This window comes from Cygnus olor, chromosome 1 (assembly GCF_009769625.2).
Source record: "Cygnus olor isolate bCygOlo1 chromosome 1, bCygOlo1.pri.v2, whole genome shotgun sequence".
Lineage (NCBI taxonomy): Eukaryota > Metazoa > Chordata > Aves > Anseriformes > Anatidae > Cygnus > Cygnus olor.
Window position 1 is genome coordinate 111,478,639 of NC_049169.1, and position 17,005 is coordinate 111,495,643.

The 17,005-nt window shown below is 40.1% G+C and overlaps 1 protein-coding gene across 2 annotated transcripts; it reads left to right on the forward strand.

The window, feature by feature from the left end:
* Window positions 1-377: 377 nt before the first annotated feature.
* Window positions 378-10,740, forward strand: IL10RB (interleukin 10 receptor subunit beta). 2 transcript variants are annotated; one of them, XM_040577175.1, is made up of 7 exons: window positions 378-763; window positions 1,905-2,028; window positions 3,266-3,435; window positions 5,314-5,480; window positions 6,822-6,972; window positions 7,550-7,707; window positions 10,006-10,740. In XM_040577175.1, exons 1-7 carry the CDS (start codon window positions 715-717, stop codon window positions 10,216-10,218), a joined length of 1,032 nt encoding a protein of 343 aa, XP_040433109.1. In that variant the 5' UTR covers window positions 378-714; the 3' UTR covers window positions 10,219-10,740. The 2 variants fall into 2 exon arrangements, with proteins under 2 accessions (XP_040433109.1, XP_040433101.1); XM_040577167.1 differs by lacking the exon at window positions 378-763 and adding an exon at window positions 772-986.
* The last annotated feature ends 6,265 nt before the right edge of the window (window positions 10,741-17,005 follow it).

Below are 17,005 nucleotides of genomic sequence, written 5' to 3' on the forward strand. Positions count from 1 at the left end.
TACTTACAGAGACCCTGTAATACACTGCTGTTTCCTAAGGTACAATTTGTATAAACCTCTCCACAATGGTAGAAGCCAGCAGAACTGCCCATCGGTAAGTGAGGGCAGAGGACCTGTGTCTACCTGAGGAAAAGCAAAAAAACTGCCTTGTATCCTTGTTTAGTAACAGGAGGGAATCAATGGGCCAGAAAAAAATGTACTAAGCCTTCACAAAGAACTGGTATTTTCAGTTGGCAAAACTGTTCTGATCAGGATGCTGCATGTTCTGATAGAAGTGGTGGCATGGGCATCTCTGCAGGCCCGATCCTGAACTCAAAAGATACACCTTTCCTCAGGTAACATTCACGTTGTTGGCAGTGAGAATTTCACTCGTGATCAGGCTTGCTTCCCTGCTTCCTCTGATGCCTGTTAACCAGTATTTATTTCCCTGCTCACACCACACTGCTACACCTGCCTCCCATTCTCTCAGCTGCCCTGCTGCGTGCCCCCCGCTACGCTCCCTAGAGCCGAGGAGTCGCCAAATCTCATTTGTTTAAAACCCCGGCAACCACGCAGGGCTTGCCAGCGCCGTGAGGGAGCACCGGGTGCTGCCTGCTCTCCTCAGGGGAAGGCGGGACGAGCGGTGCCCGGCCCGCCCTCAGGAAGAGAGCCGGGGCCACCCCGGCTGCCATGGCGCGGCGGCGCCTCAGCGCCTGACGGAGGGTGGCAGCCGAAATGGCCGCCGCCCTGCGGGGCGCCCTCTGCGCCTGCCTCCTGCTCTGCGGTGAGTCCGGCGGGACACCCGGGGGGCTGCGAGAGCCTGAGGGCTCCGGCCGTCGTGGGATGGGGACGGAGCCGCGAATTCGGCTGGGGGTTTGGGCTCCTCCCCGCCCCGGACCTTCGGGGCGGGGGTCCCGCAAAGTGCCGCCGGGTATCCATGGGTGGGAGGAGGCAGGAGGCTCAGCCTCTGCTCCCCGCACGACCCTCACGTTACCGGCTTATTTGGGGTGTGTGTATGTGTTTTCACAAAGTGTACGGCATCAGGGTTTTGCTCCTGGGAGCTTTGAGCAATGGTCTGGTCCGCTGCGGTGTGTTTGCCTTGGTCAGGTGTGTTGTAGAAGCGGGGCGAAGTCCCTTCTGGTTTAGTTTCGGTGTCAGCAGTTGTTTTAAAAGGGCTTAATCATAGTAATGGACTGGCTAGCTGTGCTGTTCTAGGACTTCCTTTATTCAGTTTCAGTAAAGCAAAATTACCTTGTTTTCATCGCTTATGAAGAGTGCGGGTTACTTACACGTTTATTGGTGTTGTATATTGAATAGACCTCTCGTCTTCAAGGGCACTTCTCATTTGTCTCTCCTTTTCAAGAGGGTGGTCATTAAACAGAATGAGTAAAACGTTTTAAATGTCAATACTAATCCACGTAGCAATGATAGAGAGATGATTTCTTTAATTCTTTTGGTCTTATGTCCAGTCCTCCGTAGAAAGACCGTGGTCCTCTTCAGGACCTCTTCATATAGATATATATAGATATATATGCAATCCACACATCTGTGTTTGGCCATAGTACTACCAGAGCACTACTTAGAAAAATTGTGTGTTGCCAATCTCAGTGAAAGCTCGTGCATGTAGCCTGATAGGCACTAAGTCTTAGTAATGAGCAAGTCATTCATAATAAGCAGTGGTGTCATAAGGCAGTACTTACTGGAAGTCATTGAGGCTAGCTAATTTGGTTTCGTTGCGTCAGCTTTTGTTGTGTGATTGTTGGGATGTGCCTAGCCCGTATTAAAGTCTATTTTAAAATTTAAAAAAAAAAAAAAAAAGGCTGAGGCCTGAAGGAAAAGAAGGCGGTGTTTATGTTTTGGATGACTGAGAAGTCACTGGAGGAACACATGCGAAAATTTTTGTTTGTTGTTGATTGCTCCAACAGTTTCTGGAATAGTGCCCAAACCCCAAAACACAAGGATTAATTCAGTTAATCTTCAGAGCATTTTACAGTGGGATCCACCTAGGTTTCACAATGGCAATTTAAGTTACACTGTCCAGTCTAAGAGGTAAGTCTGGTAGAGTTTTCTTTTTTTTTTTGCCTTCCTTTAAGTACTTATCTGTAGCTGTCTCAGAAATTCGTATTTTCCAGCTGCAGGTGATTGATTTCTTTCCTCTCTTATAGCAGTATAGGTAGCTGTCTTTTTCCTTTAGCTTGTAGGAGGCATATCTTCTAAGAAAATACTTCTGCCTGTTATTTAGCTATCATTTCACACCCAAAGCAGTTTTGTACATACTTTTTTGGAACTGGAAACATATTTTAATGTTGGCTGTTTTGTTTTTCTCTGCCATGTAGCCATCACATATTAAGCAGGACTATGGCTGTTGAATTAGGACCTTATCTGGTCTTTCATCCCCAGCAGCATTTCGTGCTTTGCCACTGGTGCAGCCTGCCTGTTTGCGTCCTTCATGGAAATGCCTGACAATCTGTAGGCTATGGCTCTTTAGCCAAATGCCTCTAAGCTCAGGGCATGTTTTCTGAGGTCTCCTTTTGTCAGTTTTGGTGATTTAGTTTTGAACTGTTTTTTCCACTGTGTCCTTCCGAGATGGTCTTTCCTGCCAGAAGAGTGTCTGTGGCATACCACAGTGCTTGACGAGAAAGCCTTGTCTTGGGCCAAACTTCTGCTAATTAGTGGTTGAATTCTATGGCAAAGGCGGGATGGGAGGTAAAGTTGAGTAGATGGCACCCTCTGGCAATGCTGGCAGAGAAGAAATCCCCCAAGTCAGGGCACAGGCCATCTTGGTCAAAAGATTTTTGAGTTCTGGTAGCAGTTACCTGTTGACCACTACGTTCCTAGCTGGACTTGTGATGCAAAACAAATAATGTCATCTTTCATTTAATGGTTCAGCTCTCAGGCTCTTTTTCCTAGCTTTTCCTTAAGTGCATGTCTGAAGGATCTGAACAAAGCAAAGCCATGCACAGTGATATTGTCTAATATTGGCAGTCTCGTCTAATATCTACTGTCTGTTGAATCAAGTTTTTTAACCACTGTCAGGAAAAGGGTATCTGTTTATTGAATCATAATCTTAACCTCCAAATTTATCACTAATTCATTGATACATAGAAAATGCTTAATGTATGTATACACATTCGGATCTTGTTCATGAGTCATAACTGCATTTTAAGAAATGCCACTAAGGCATGTCACTTTCCTAGTTCATTGAGAGGAAAGATATTTTGTCATTTTTATAATTTACACATCATTTATGTATGTGTTTGTTTGTTTGTTTTTTCCTTTTCCACAGTGTCAATTTGCCTAAAGATTACTTTAAAAATTTGAGAACAAATTTGAGTCTCTCAGAGTGCGACATCTCTTCTCTGTCTGTTTATGGAGACTATTTGTTACGGGTCAGAGCGGAGTCAGAAGATAAACATTCAAACTGGGCAGTCATCAGATTTAAGCCAATGGATGACAGTAAGCCTTATTCTAATCTTCCGTGAAAATATCGTCTGCTATTGATGCACCTTCACAATTTGCAACAGAAGAAAAGCTGTAACATAGAGATCATTTTAAATGCAGTTATGTTGAACTATAAAATCTTAGTTGCAACACTATTATTTTGTGAAGGCAGAAGTTGCTGTCAGAAAGCATAGCAGATTCACTATTACACCTAAATGTTAATATTGGTACTTGAAACCTCAGTGAGGAGACTCTTAAAAATGGTATTTTTTCACTTAGTATAAGGGATTGTTTATGTTTTTTATCCAGGAAGAGATTTTCTTCAAAGATTCAGACTTCCTGCGTATCAAAATAAGTTCAATTACTTTCATCATCATTGCTATGTCAGGCAAAAAGGTTTCTTAATAATAAAAATTATTAAGGGATAAAACTGCCAGCAGAAGTTTAATTAATTGTCAATCGAGAAATAATCTTCATTGCATAATATTGCCATTCTCTTAGTGAAGTTTTACAGCCTTTTGTGAACAGTGGTTTAAATATTGCCTCATATTAGAATGCGCAGCAGAGCTGTTACATGCTGCTTTCATCCGAGCATGGGAATGGGGGAGTGGTTTTTACCAATGAGTATTCTTTATTTTTTATGTTTTTACTGTGCTCATGAGCAAAATCAAATTATTGTAGACTAATGTTACCCAAGGCTTTTTTTCTCCTCACAGCTGTTATTACAAAACCATGCTGGAAGCTTCTGTAACACTTTGTCTTTGAGAAACACTTCTTAAGATCCTTTCTCGCTTGCTCAGCTTTCATTTGCTTGAATTTCACTATTTTCTTCCTTGGATTTCAGACTGTAATATTGCCATTTACAGCCTGGTTTTTCAAAATGCTTTTATTGGTTCTCTCCCCAAAAGCGTGATGTTGATATAATTTAATCTGCCTAGAACAGAAGCGCTGGAACATAGCACAGAAAAAAAGTAGATATATGCAACATTACAAGTGTAAATTACATCCAAAGAAAGTAAAATACAATAAAAAATATGGATGGGTTTACAGAACAGAGATCAAACTTGTAAATCATTAACAGAGTTGTAATTTGACATTCATTTGAAAGAGAGCATAGCCTTCAGAGCAAGCCTGGCCTTCGGAAAGACAGTTTATTCCTGAACTGGGAAAATGTGGTTATAAAACTACTCAGAAAGAAAGACCTTGGAGTACTGGCCAATTGGGCAAACCTCTGAGGAAGACATGGAGATTTTTTATGTTGTCATAGCTGATCTGAGCAAGGGATCATAATAAAAATGCCTGATCTTCTTTGCAGTGTTATGATTTCTGGTGTTGCTGTGTGTTTTTTTTTTTTCTTTAAAAAAATCCACACTGCATTTTAGGAATAGCCTAAGAAAACAAGAGTAACTGAGAACCTCCTTACATTACATTTCAAAAGTTCAAAAACGTATTCTTGAGCACTACGTTAATTTATGTTTCAGAAAAAAAAAATATTATTTTAATTAAACACACATTTGTCAAAGAATGCAAAATTATCTGTATATTGAGCTCTTCCTTTCCTAGACAGATGTTGCAGCAGCTTGGTTCAGGAGGAGAAGTGAGACATAACTTATAGAAACAGTCCTTCTTCCCCCAGGGGTACCCACAGCTGGTGAAAGAGAACTGTGTTAATTGGGTATATGGGATACAGAGTCTGCAAAAACAAAACCCTTTGAAGACCAGTTCATTAAAGAAAGGTTTTATTTTTGCCTGACCCATGGCAGGAAATTACTTTATTCCAATGTATAAAATGTTTTAAAGCATCAATTGTCATAGGTTGTATGAAAACTCAACTTGAAAACAACGTGAAACTGAATTCTGCTCTTTCATCTCTTCCACCATTCTCATATACAGCAATCATTGGGCCACCTGATGTAAAAGTGAAGTCTGAGTCGGGGTCTCTGCACGTGGATTTCACAGGCCCTGTTGCTGAACGTGAGCATGACAGGTGGTCTTTAAGGCAATATTATGGCTCGTGGCACTACAGATTGCTGTACTGGAAGAAAGGCAGCAACACAGAGGTAACTTCTGATTCCTGGGTGTTGTGACTCTATGAAATTGATACATGGTTTTCTTGGTAAAACGATGAAGTTTCAGAAACTAACAGTGCTGAAATAAAAATGTATCCCTACTATTTACAGTGTAATAAAGTCTAGTCCTTACTACTTGGATTTGGAGCAAAATAGCAGGTAGCTGTGTAGCTGAACAGTAGCATGGATATAATTTGCTCTTTCCATAAATAGAAAAAAAGTGCGATGATATGAGAGTTTATTCCCTCGGTTTGTGATGCGTTTATCCCCACCAAAGCTGTGTATTTCACACCTAATAACCACAGGTAAGCTTAGATGCATCAGTCATGTATGAATATGGCGATAAGCTGACTTAGATTCGAGTCTCATGTCATTCTAGAATTGGTGCTCTTTGTGGAACTCTGAGCTTTGAATACCATCGTGGTAGCTGCCTTCTGTTACTGTGGTTGCTGTCCTTCACCTTTTACCTCATCGCTTTCTATGAGTTGTAATTTGCCTTCTGTGTCTGACAGACAGCCTTTTCCACAGACAGATGTGTTACTCAGCTCAAAAGACCTCTCCGTACAGAATGCATGGTGAAAGATCATGAAATAATGTATTAATTATTTAAGGTCATAAGTTGTATTACAGAAAAGGAGGAGTCGCTTTACTGGAAGCTATTAGTCACAGAACAATTAGAGCTTTGTACATCAGTACTACTTGTATCTAACAGGGCTCCACTACATATAGTTCTGATTTGTATTTGTTACGCTGCAAAATTTCTTGCCATTCAATTCCAGAAAACAAGGGACCATCAGTTCCCAAAAACCATACTGCTTTTCAACTCCAAAATTACAAGAAACAAAGGTATTGCTGCATATGGGATGCAAACTTAGGCTATTTACTGAGGAAAGTGAGAACTTCAGTTAGAAACTGTGCTTCTAACACTTTAGCATGAGTCTGGGAAATTTCCCATAGTGATCAAAGAGGCAAAAGGGTAGACTGTGTAGCTTCATAGGCTGTTTTTCTGAACAGGATGCCTCATTTGGTGAGGCGATTGTTTCTCTCTGCAAGCATCTCATTAATCATGTCTCTAGCCTATAACTTCACAAATGCAGCTAGAAGCACCTAAAAGTCAGTGGTATGAGTGGTCTCACACTCTAACCACAGGTGAAATCAGTGTAGAACTAGCAGTTATTTGGTATCGGTAGGGCATTTCAGTCTGCCTTGAAAAGCTTGATTCACATTGCAGCTATAAACTGTTAGGGTTTATAATACTAAAAGTCATTTTAATTACTTAGTCTGTTCACTAAGCTTTTGGAAAGCTTTTTTTGTATTCTTCTCTTTTCTTAGGTAATTCACATAGATACTAAGCATAACTCTGAAATATTATCTCACTTGGAGCCATGGACAGTATATTGTATTCAAGTGCAAGCAGTTATTCCTGAGTGGAACAAAACGGGGGAACTGAGTCAAGAGCTTTGTGAGCAGACCACCCACAACGGTAATAATCTGTAGCATAAGAATTGTTATAAACATGGTACTGAGGTAGGAAATGTCAAAAGGTGTCCACAATGAAAATGAGTATAATGTGTAAACCTTCTGAAAAATTGTATTTTTTATTTTAGTATTGTTTGTTGGTTAATAAACGTGCACCTTTCTAACTCAGGGTTTAGAAACTAAGTGAAAGCTTCAACCAATTGGGCACTGGTCACAATTGTTTCACTGCAGAGGCCTCTGTGTTGCTCATACTTTGAAGATAAGAGCTAAAAGGAGCCCAGGCTCTTCACTGATCACTCAGTGTTTCTAAATTTCCTTTAACGTGAGTTTTACTCACTATTGTATGAAAGCTTTTGTTCCACGTGCTTGTAGCTGAGAAAGGAATTGGACTTCATATTACATATTGCCAATGTCTGTTGTGAGACTAGGCCACGATCATTTTTCTCTGTAATACACAGCAGTCATTAATCAATAATAAAGACAATTATTAAAATAATTTTTATTCACGTTTGTGATAATTTGAAAAGAGTATGTACAGAAATTAATAATCACAGTTTTATTGTTTTTTCTTGTCTTTGCAGGTGTAACTCCTGTGTGGATAATTGTGATCCTTCTTTTAGGGTCAATGCTGGCTTTTATAATACTTGTTCCTGTTTGTTTCTTTTGCTTGTTGTATCTATATCGATTCACCAAACATGTTTTCTGCCCTTCGTATGTTTTCCCACAACACTTGAAAGAGGTTTGTATTCTACCTAATTCAATTAAAATCACCATCTTCAGTAGAACTGCCTGCCTTTCAAAGCTTCTCTGTGGCCAAACCTTTCAAATGTCTTCTATTTTGCATTCTTTCATTTGCACCTGATTGTTAGCCATCTGAGGGGCATTTAGACTATAAAGAGGAAAGGTGGTTATTGGTAGGTGGGTTAGAAGAACCCCTTCTGTTATCTGCTTTTATATAGTTGTGTATGGTAGAACTTGTTCTTTTGAGAAACCTGATCTAAAGAGAAAGTTCATTCAAACAGGTGTAAATGATGAAGTCATGAACTTTGGTGGGGGGAAAAAAACTGACAAAGGTATTTTTCAATGTGAGAAAGGTGGTAGAAATTAGTTCATTTAATTTCTGACATTCTAAGGTTATAAATTTTGCATGAATTTTACCTGTTTTTTCATCAAGTTCTGTCACTGCATAGACAGAAGTAGAGTGCTGAAATCAGACCGCCTTTTGAAGTATACTGATGTATAATAAAATGTAAAATACTGTTATTCTGAATTGTTCTGCACTGAATGGTCCAACATACTTAAAAGCTGAACAATTTAAAAATTTGGCATAGACTTTTATTCCTAAAGCAATTGCATAATTCTTAGTGTGAAGCTTTATATGGCTTAGAAACAGGATGTTTTCTTGCATTTAAAGTGAGAGAATAACAGGTGTTAACCTCCATTTCCTCTTCTTAGATAGTGAGCAACTGTGATCGGTCTCCACTATCTCATTTTACACTTAAAATTGTACAGCTGTTTTGAAACGAAGTTCTTTCATGTATGTACTAAAACTCAACTTGAGAAAAGAGTTTACTGAAATCTGAAAATTCAAGAAGTAATCGATCAATAAGATCAATGAATGTTAACCATTACTTTGGGGGAATACCACTGACCTTGTTACCCATCTAGCAACTTAAATGCTGTATCACAATCTCTTCCAAGAAACAAGGCTATACAGAACGTTACGTACGCTAAAGTTGCTAACTTATACTCTTCTAAATTTCCTACAGTTTCTCTTCAGCCTTCCATTTTGACTCGTTCAGGGTTTAGCAAACTAAGGCTTTGCAGCTGCCTTAGCAATTATCTTGAACATTGAGTTAAGCACATGTTCAGCACACAGTAGTTTGCTGAACCTGGGCCTTCGCTGTTGTGAAGGCAGAATTGCTCTGATCTCTGCAGGATAAGGTCGAACTTCATTTTCTCCCTTTCTTGTGAGAAACCTGTGAGCATTCTTCATTTTGTGCTAGTGGCAGATACTGGTTAATCGCAGTAATAAAGGTCAGTCATACTTAAGTAAAATGACACTAATCAAAGGCAGTGGCTTAACTGCACAAACATTTGAGATTGCAGGTTACTGACACAACATTTCAAATCAGTTTGTCAGAAAAAAAAAAAGTCTTCTAGTAATAATATTAGTGTGGGGTTTTTTGTTTGTTTTTTTAATTATAGGTAACAGGACTCCTGCTAAAGCAGTTTACTTCTTTACGTAAAATGCATTAAAAGCACAGGTGACTGATAGGGTTCAGGTCACAGAAACCAAATGAAGTTTTACTCGTCTAGCTGCTACCAATAAATTGAACTGCCACTTGAGCTGCCAAAATCAGTGGTTGACGTGTTATTGCTGTGTCGAGTAGGTGTGCTATTCTTGTGTTGACATTCAAAATACAGTCGTGACATTCTGTTAGGACTGTATTGATTCTGGTGGCTGGTTCCATCTTACCAATAGGATATGGAGTGGGAGGAAGTTGTGATATTTCAGTACCAAAATTAAGTCATCTTTCTCACAGAACTGTGTAGCTCTGCAAATCTCCTGCCCTGTCCTTTACTTGTCTAAACAGTCGTGTTTTATGTTGACATTTAAAGCATCTCTCTTCGATGTCTCAGCTAACAACTCTCTGATCTGGTAGGGATGATTCACATCTCTTGGAGCTGTTCTACAAATCTCTCTGTGGACTACACGCCTACAGTCAGTTCACTGTCTTTAGTCTTTCTTTCCAAATAAAACCTAGGTAGATTTTTTTTTTCCCTAAAGAAAGATTATATTCCAAAGAAGTTGCTGATCCTGCGGTATGCTCTTCCAAATAAAGTCATTTTTGAATTGCTCCCAAGTCTTGCACAGGATATTGAAATGAGCAAAGAAGTTACTATGTTGTCACCACTGTGACTTCTAAGGATTGAGAAAGCTAGATCATGTGCGAAAACAATGTAAAACATTTCTAAGTAAATTGGATGGCAGCGGCTGGCACAGCTTACTTCTCATTTCCTCTTTCCTTCGCAGTTTTTGAGCAAGCCTCCTAGTGGTTCACAGTTTTTTTCTCCACTTCCACAAGAAGAGCATCATTTTTATGACAAGCTAACCATCATTTCAGAAGAATCTAAAAATCCAAGTGATGAGACTGTGGATGAGGCCAGCAAAACAACAGAGCACCATCAGGACTCTAAACAAGAAGTTTCTGATTTAAATATATTACCAGCTTCAGAAAGGGACTAAATACACTCCTCATACTTCAGTCAGGTTGAAAGAAAAGCAAAGGCCGTTGAAGTTTATCTTATTGCTGTATTCTTAAGACACCCAAAATTTATACGTGAAGCTCTGAATACAATCATTAATTTTTAAAGTGCAAGAAACTTGACTATAGATGAGGAGTTAAACTATATGTATTTTTGCCACTGTTTTTAGTGGCTCACTGTTCAGTTGTAGCAATACCTAGGACTATGTTATGACGTTAATTTAAAAGCAAGTATCAGGTTCGTGATACTAGCTAATGTAACTGATGAACTATTTATTGCAAAAGCTAATCAAAATGGCATACTGTATAAGGTTTGTAAAAGATGATTATATTTTCCAAAGAAAGAGTTGATCGGACTTATTTTTTTAATGAGAAGTTGCGTGTATTTCTTAATATATCCTTAGTGGTGTAATCTTTCTATTGTTTTTTTAACCGCATGCAAGATTATAAAGTCATGCACAGTAAGTTATGTACCAACATAATAAAACAAACACGAATATTCAGTGTTTTGAGTTGCAAATGTTATTTATGTCATTGCTAAGGATAATGGGAACATACCAGTACACTGCTAGGTAGCCTTCTCTTCGGGTATCGTTCAGTCCCTGAGCTTCTGCCCTGCGGTTTCCATGGCTTACTAAACTTTGCCTGCCTAATCCAGAGTCCACTAAAGTCTGTGGAAAACTGCAGCTAAAGTGGGAGTTAAAAGTTCATTTTACTTATCTGCTAATAAATATTCTCAATTCAAAAAAAAAAAAAGTAAACCCAGGTGGATGTTACACATTACGTAATGCACTCTCACCTTTATAGATCTGCTGCTTTGTGTCAAGGTTATGTCCACGCCAACAGCGGGGCATAAAGTGTGACGCTTTGAGTGATGCAATTTTTTGTATATATTATTACATGAAAATGACAGTGGAAAATTAAATTGTCAGAAAAAAAAAGTGACTTGTTACAAGTGAAATTGTGTGTAAAGTGTAACATGATGTGGAAATTACAACATTTTGGGCTATAGCCTTTTGAGGTTTGTTAGTCAATGCATAAATATTGACCTCTTAGGAACTGTTGCAGGAAGAAAACATGAGAACAGACATTGATTCCTTGTACCATACAGCTATGTGTAATCTGCACTAGCTTTTTCTGCACTTCTTAATTTTCATCATACTTTGCTTTAATGAATCATTTGGGATATGGGAAATCATTTTCACTGTGTTTTTTAAAACATTTTGTTTCACTGGTGTTTTTGTTCACCTCACACCAAAGCTATTCTGTGAGTGCTGGCCCTCTCCACCGCAAAAATGTAGCTGTGTGTTCCCTATTCCTCCTTTCATGTTAGCAACTACTTCAGTACATTCTTTTTTCTTTTTTCTTTTTTTTTTCTGACTTTCAGAAAAGCAAAAATCACATAGTCATATGAGCTATGCTGATGCATGTGCTAGTTCGCTGGCCAGCTGATGTCAGAAGAGAGTTGAAATTTCCCTGTCTTTTCCTGGCTTTTAGGGGAGCCTCTTTTGACTATCTGACTGCTAATTTTCATGGAAGAACACAAAGTTACTGTCTCTCAGCAGTGGCTGAAGTCAATCAATTGGTTCAAAGGTTTTGATGAGGGCACAGATAGGGCAGTCCCATGTGCTGTGCCACCTATCACAGACTGGCTGGTAAACCCAATCTAAAAATAAAAACCTTGGTTATTCAGAGATACGGTCTTCTTAGATTAAAGCAGGAAGAATCTGCGTAGGAACATTGTCTGAAATCTTGAGGGTTTGGCTTTCCTGATCTGAAAAGAGGAAGTATTTCCCCTCGTGTCTTTGCTGGTACCAGTTGTCGTAGTGTCACAAGAGAGGAGAGGGAAAGGCTGTTCCTCTTTCAGCCTGTTCAAATGTGGAGAAAGGCAGGCTTTGTCTTGATAGCCTTGTTTAACTTTTTAATACGGAACACATGGTCTTTAAAGAAAGAGCTGCGTCAATTTACTGTGAGCCTGTCTCTACCTTAATGTTTGTATCATTATCAAAAATCTTGTATGTAGTGAACTTCAAAATGCAAAGTATATTCAGACACCAGCTGCACTACGTCTAGCATGAAATAGGAATGAGTTCCCTAGTTCTGCAACTCAGTGTTGTAGGTCACCATCAGTAGGTCACCAAAGTTTCCAGAAAGTCCAGAGACCTGGGTCCTACCAGAGGTTAAAGCCTTGAGAACATCATGCTGGCAGAGCTGTTAGAGTACAACACTGATAGTGTTATCCTAATGCAGATTACCTGGTAAACAAAGTAAGGAGCTTGTAAGCCACAAAGAGCAGGAATGAAGGTGCTGATGCAGAATATGTTTCATAAAGACTATCCTGAATGGGTAGAGAGACGTCCTGTGAAATTCTGATGAGATTGTCTTGTGCCTGAAGTCTGATTTCCTCCAGAGCTAACCTCGTAGTCAGGGCACCAGGTAAGATTCATGTCTGCTTGCTTCTCTGCTCTCCCTTCACTGACAGAAGCATCCAACAGCCACATTTGGGCATGTTAGTAAAACACAGTTTATATGGCCGTTTATAAAGGAAATGTGAAGGAATGTTAAATAATGATTTGACCTTGTGGAGGACTGTGATTAATGTTTCGTTGCTGACTTCTCGCCTGCAGTTCAGTCACTCAGTTGCACTGTCCTCGTTCTATCATTGCCTCATCTCTTAAACGAAAATCAAGGTATGCAGACACTGCAGTGATGGGAGAGACAGAAGCCCCCGAAGTAAGCAGGCAGATGTCGTGTGTAACGATAGAGCCAGCAAGAGAAGGGGAAGGCTTGTAGCTAATGCGTGCAGTACCTGAAAAATCTCAACAAGGATGTTCAATGCATTGAGAGAGAACAAGAGAAACTACATTTAATGAATGTTAGAAGATAGATTTAGCTTGCTGAACCAGGCACTGTATTTCTTGGATGACTCCAAGTTTCTTTGCTAAATTTGACTCTTCTGACACAGGGCTTGAACAGGGTTTATGACCAAAAAGACTGCGACACTCTACATTTCAGAGCTCCCACATGCAGTGCTCGTTGAGAACTGACCTGGGGTAAAGGTCAAGGTCATGACTGCTCACCTCCAGCAGGCATCATCCACAACAGTTCAGGGAATCTGCCATGGACAAAATAAGTTCTTCCTGTATGCATAAAAGGAACTTTGTGTAAAATTTCAGCCACACAGTGCAAAGAACAAACACAGAGCAGTGCAACAAGGATGTGAAGAACTCACAGCATTATGAAAAGGGAAAGTCCGGCACATTTTTCACTTCTGACTTCTCACCTCTGACATACTTGTTCACCTCATTTCTTACTAACCTGACTAAAGCCAAGCTAAGCCATTAATTTCTCCAGCTTTTACTCACGCTTTGCTAAGCAGCTTTTCTGGGGGATTTAAGGCTTTTCCAGTGTTTATTTATTTATTTAATGAGCTAAGGCCCAGTAAATCAGTCACAGTTAGACAAAAGGACAAGGGATGATGTCTTTGGAAACTAACTCTTGCCTCGAGACCAATCCCCCAGGCTCCCCTACATCAATAGCTCCTTTGGAAGGCAACCGCTTGAGACCCTTCTCTGGAAGAGTTTCTCCTTCCTTGCTGACTACAGATGAACCTAGGCTACTTTCTCCTCTTAGGCAGGGTTAGTCCATAGAAATACTTCTCAGACATCTTGTACTCCTTTGTGCTCCATAGGGTAGTAGGGAATCTAGTTGTGACTGGCACTAAGGCAGGGCATGGCTAAGGCCAGATATAGCAGTGCCACTCTAGAGTAATTCAGAGCTTTCTTAAGAGCTCCTAAAAGCAATCCAGATATGTTTTATTCAGGCTGACCTGTAGCTTGGTTTGCTTCAGCAGTCTTCCTGCTTTAAAATGAGCCCTGACAGGAAGGTGAGAGTCCTCCTCCTTCAGACAAAAAAAGCCAGGGCTTCATGTGGCAGGCACACTCTGCTCCTGTATGATGTGGTGGGTACGCTCTGCTCCTGTACATGGCTTAAGTCTTGCTCAGGCTTGTGTGCCACGGTAGCCTCAACGAAATTGCTCCTTGAACCAGACAGCTCATTAACTATGGAGCTCCAGGCAGAGCTCATTCCAGGAAAAAACCTGATAAGGCATCTGAGCTTGACAGTCACTTTATTTAACGAATATGAATCAATTTTTATAATAAATATGGAAGGAAAAGCCATTACAACGTCATTCCTCTGTTATCTACAGAATGCAATGAAGTATGAAACTGTCTCACTAAGGAGGAGGGGATTGCACAACCTGATTCCTAAACAAATTGGCAAAAGACCTAAATCCTGGAAGATTACTGACCAAACGATAATCCTATTATATTGCCTCACAATCCTATAAATACTGATCCTGAGCAAGACCTCTTCGAGCTCTCCAGGGACCGTGGTGGGCTGCACCCTCGATCTCCCCCTGAGCTGGGATGCCTCTGAGGGGAAGTGCACCTTGGGGCTCAGCCTTTTGAGGAACAACCTCCCACGCCGACAAATGCTGAGTAGCAGGGTGAGTAATTCATTCTAGGGGGCATTTTGGAGGCCCTCAACTGGATTTAGGAACCACCCAGGACCCTGCAGTAAGTCTTGGGTGAACCTAGACATTCACAAATCTTTAATTAAGTTGCTGTTTCTATTGTAGCAAATTTCTTTAGACCATTGTGTTAATTAACTAATACTTAGATGTATTAAAGTGCTGTTAAAATCATATAATCTATCCGTGTTATTTGCTATAAAGGTATATAATAATTCTGTAATTGGTGCTACAGTAAAGTTGTGTAAAATCTAAATCCACGACAAATTGACATAGTCAGCAGGATGGCAAGCAGTATCAGCGAGTATTTACAAAAGCTCAGTATTCATCTGAATCCCACCTACTCAGGGGAAAGGTTCCATAAGAAGTGGTGTTACTGGGAAGCTGTAGAAAAGCAGCTAAATGCTTTTAGAGGTTCAAGTAAGGATGGGAAAGATAAAGGTATAATCTGCAAAATGTTAGGGACATGCCTGGAAGCCGCATGTCAAGAAGGAGGAGAAACAACCAGTAAAATACGAGATTTGCAGAATGAAATAGAGGAACATGAATCTACTGTCCTGCTACTATCAATAAAATAGAACTGCAAAGACAATTTCAGGAAGCTCAGTTGAAGGAACAAAAGTTACGGGAACGTGTTGAGGTGATGTTAATGCAAGCTCCCAGATCCCCTGATATAGTTCAAATCCGAAAGCTAATTTTATCCCCTGAGGAATGGGATGATAATATTTGGGGTGATAAAAGTAATGATGGCTTAGATGAAGATGACAACCTCTGTCCACCAGAGCCTCCCCAATATACTGCTAGGCCAATTATAAAAACAGAAGAAATTTTTGGGCCACAGGGTGGAGTGGCAGACTGCACTAGAAAAATAATCCCCATTGTTTCGATCGGTCATTTTCAATCCAAATGACCAATATGCAAGAAGGCTGCTGCCTGAAACAGAATGATGACGGGGTATGTGACTGTTTGGAGAAGACAGGGTGTTACTGAACGGGGATGAATCAAACAGGTACTGGGGACCGGGTGCCTTTTCAAGCCCTGGACCCAAAGCCCCATCACCACAGCAGTAGCAGCAGCTTCACATTTAACTGCATTTAAAGAAACAGAACTGCATTCTGAATAGACAAAAGGACTTTTATCTTCAATCCGAGTGGTCAAGTTAGTTAAGAAAACACCCTTTAAAAGAGGTAAGTGAAAACTTATGCTAAAACAATATGCACTTAGCACTCCACCTACAAGGAAAAGATAAATGTAAAATTAGTGTATAATGAATTTATCTTTCTTTATAACAGGGTAACCCGTTCAGAACTTCACCACCAAAATTAATCTCCATTTTCGCTTACAGCACGCTGCAGGATGGCAAACAGAAATGCTGTGTTCATGTTACTATCCCAGGCTTTAACAAAGCTACTACTCTTAGAAAGTTTTATCTGACTTAATTCCACAACACTTCACTTGGCATGAGTTAGGTGAGCCGCAGGCATGGGGGCAAAGTGCAGCTCTGGCTGTACCCAAGTGGGCTGCGTGGCCCCGCAGCTGTCCCAAGCAGTACAAGGCACTTGGTGCCTCTTCAGAGAACCAATAATTTTAGAAGTTGATCTTCAGCTAAACTCATGGAGAGTGTGATGAAAATTAATCAATAAAATAGCTGAACTTTTAACTTATGTGTTTATGATTTAAACCGCAAAGTAAGGAAATTTGCTTCCCACTGGCATCAAGGAAGGCTGGCTGGCTGGGGACTGCACATCTGCTTCTGCTGGCTGCCCAGAGACACTCCTGCTGAACACTGTCACTGGAGAGGCTTTCACAAACCTTAACTCTACATCCACTATAGAAAAAGCTTTTAAACACTCTCTTAATAAGAAACGCAGTATAAGAATTTGTGGTATTAAGTTACTCGTATTTTTTGAGGAGGGTCAGGAAATAACCAATGTCAGTAGGCAAAATGAGCTTTCTAGTAATCTTGCTTTCGGGTAATTAGCATGGAGTGTCTTGTCTGTACAAATCAAGGCTCCTTCCCTTGCTGTTGCAATACCATGTGAAAGAAAGGTGAAAATAGTTATTTTTATTTCACAGAAAGTACTGTGAATAATCCACAGTTTTGTCTGCATACAATATACTGGAAATCGCTCATTTGTGCTCCTTTTCTTGTTTTTATCCTTACAAATTGAATTTCCTTAAGCTGATCTTGATGCTTTGAAGCAATTACTGTAAAAGACTGAAGACATAGAATG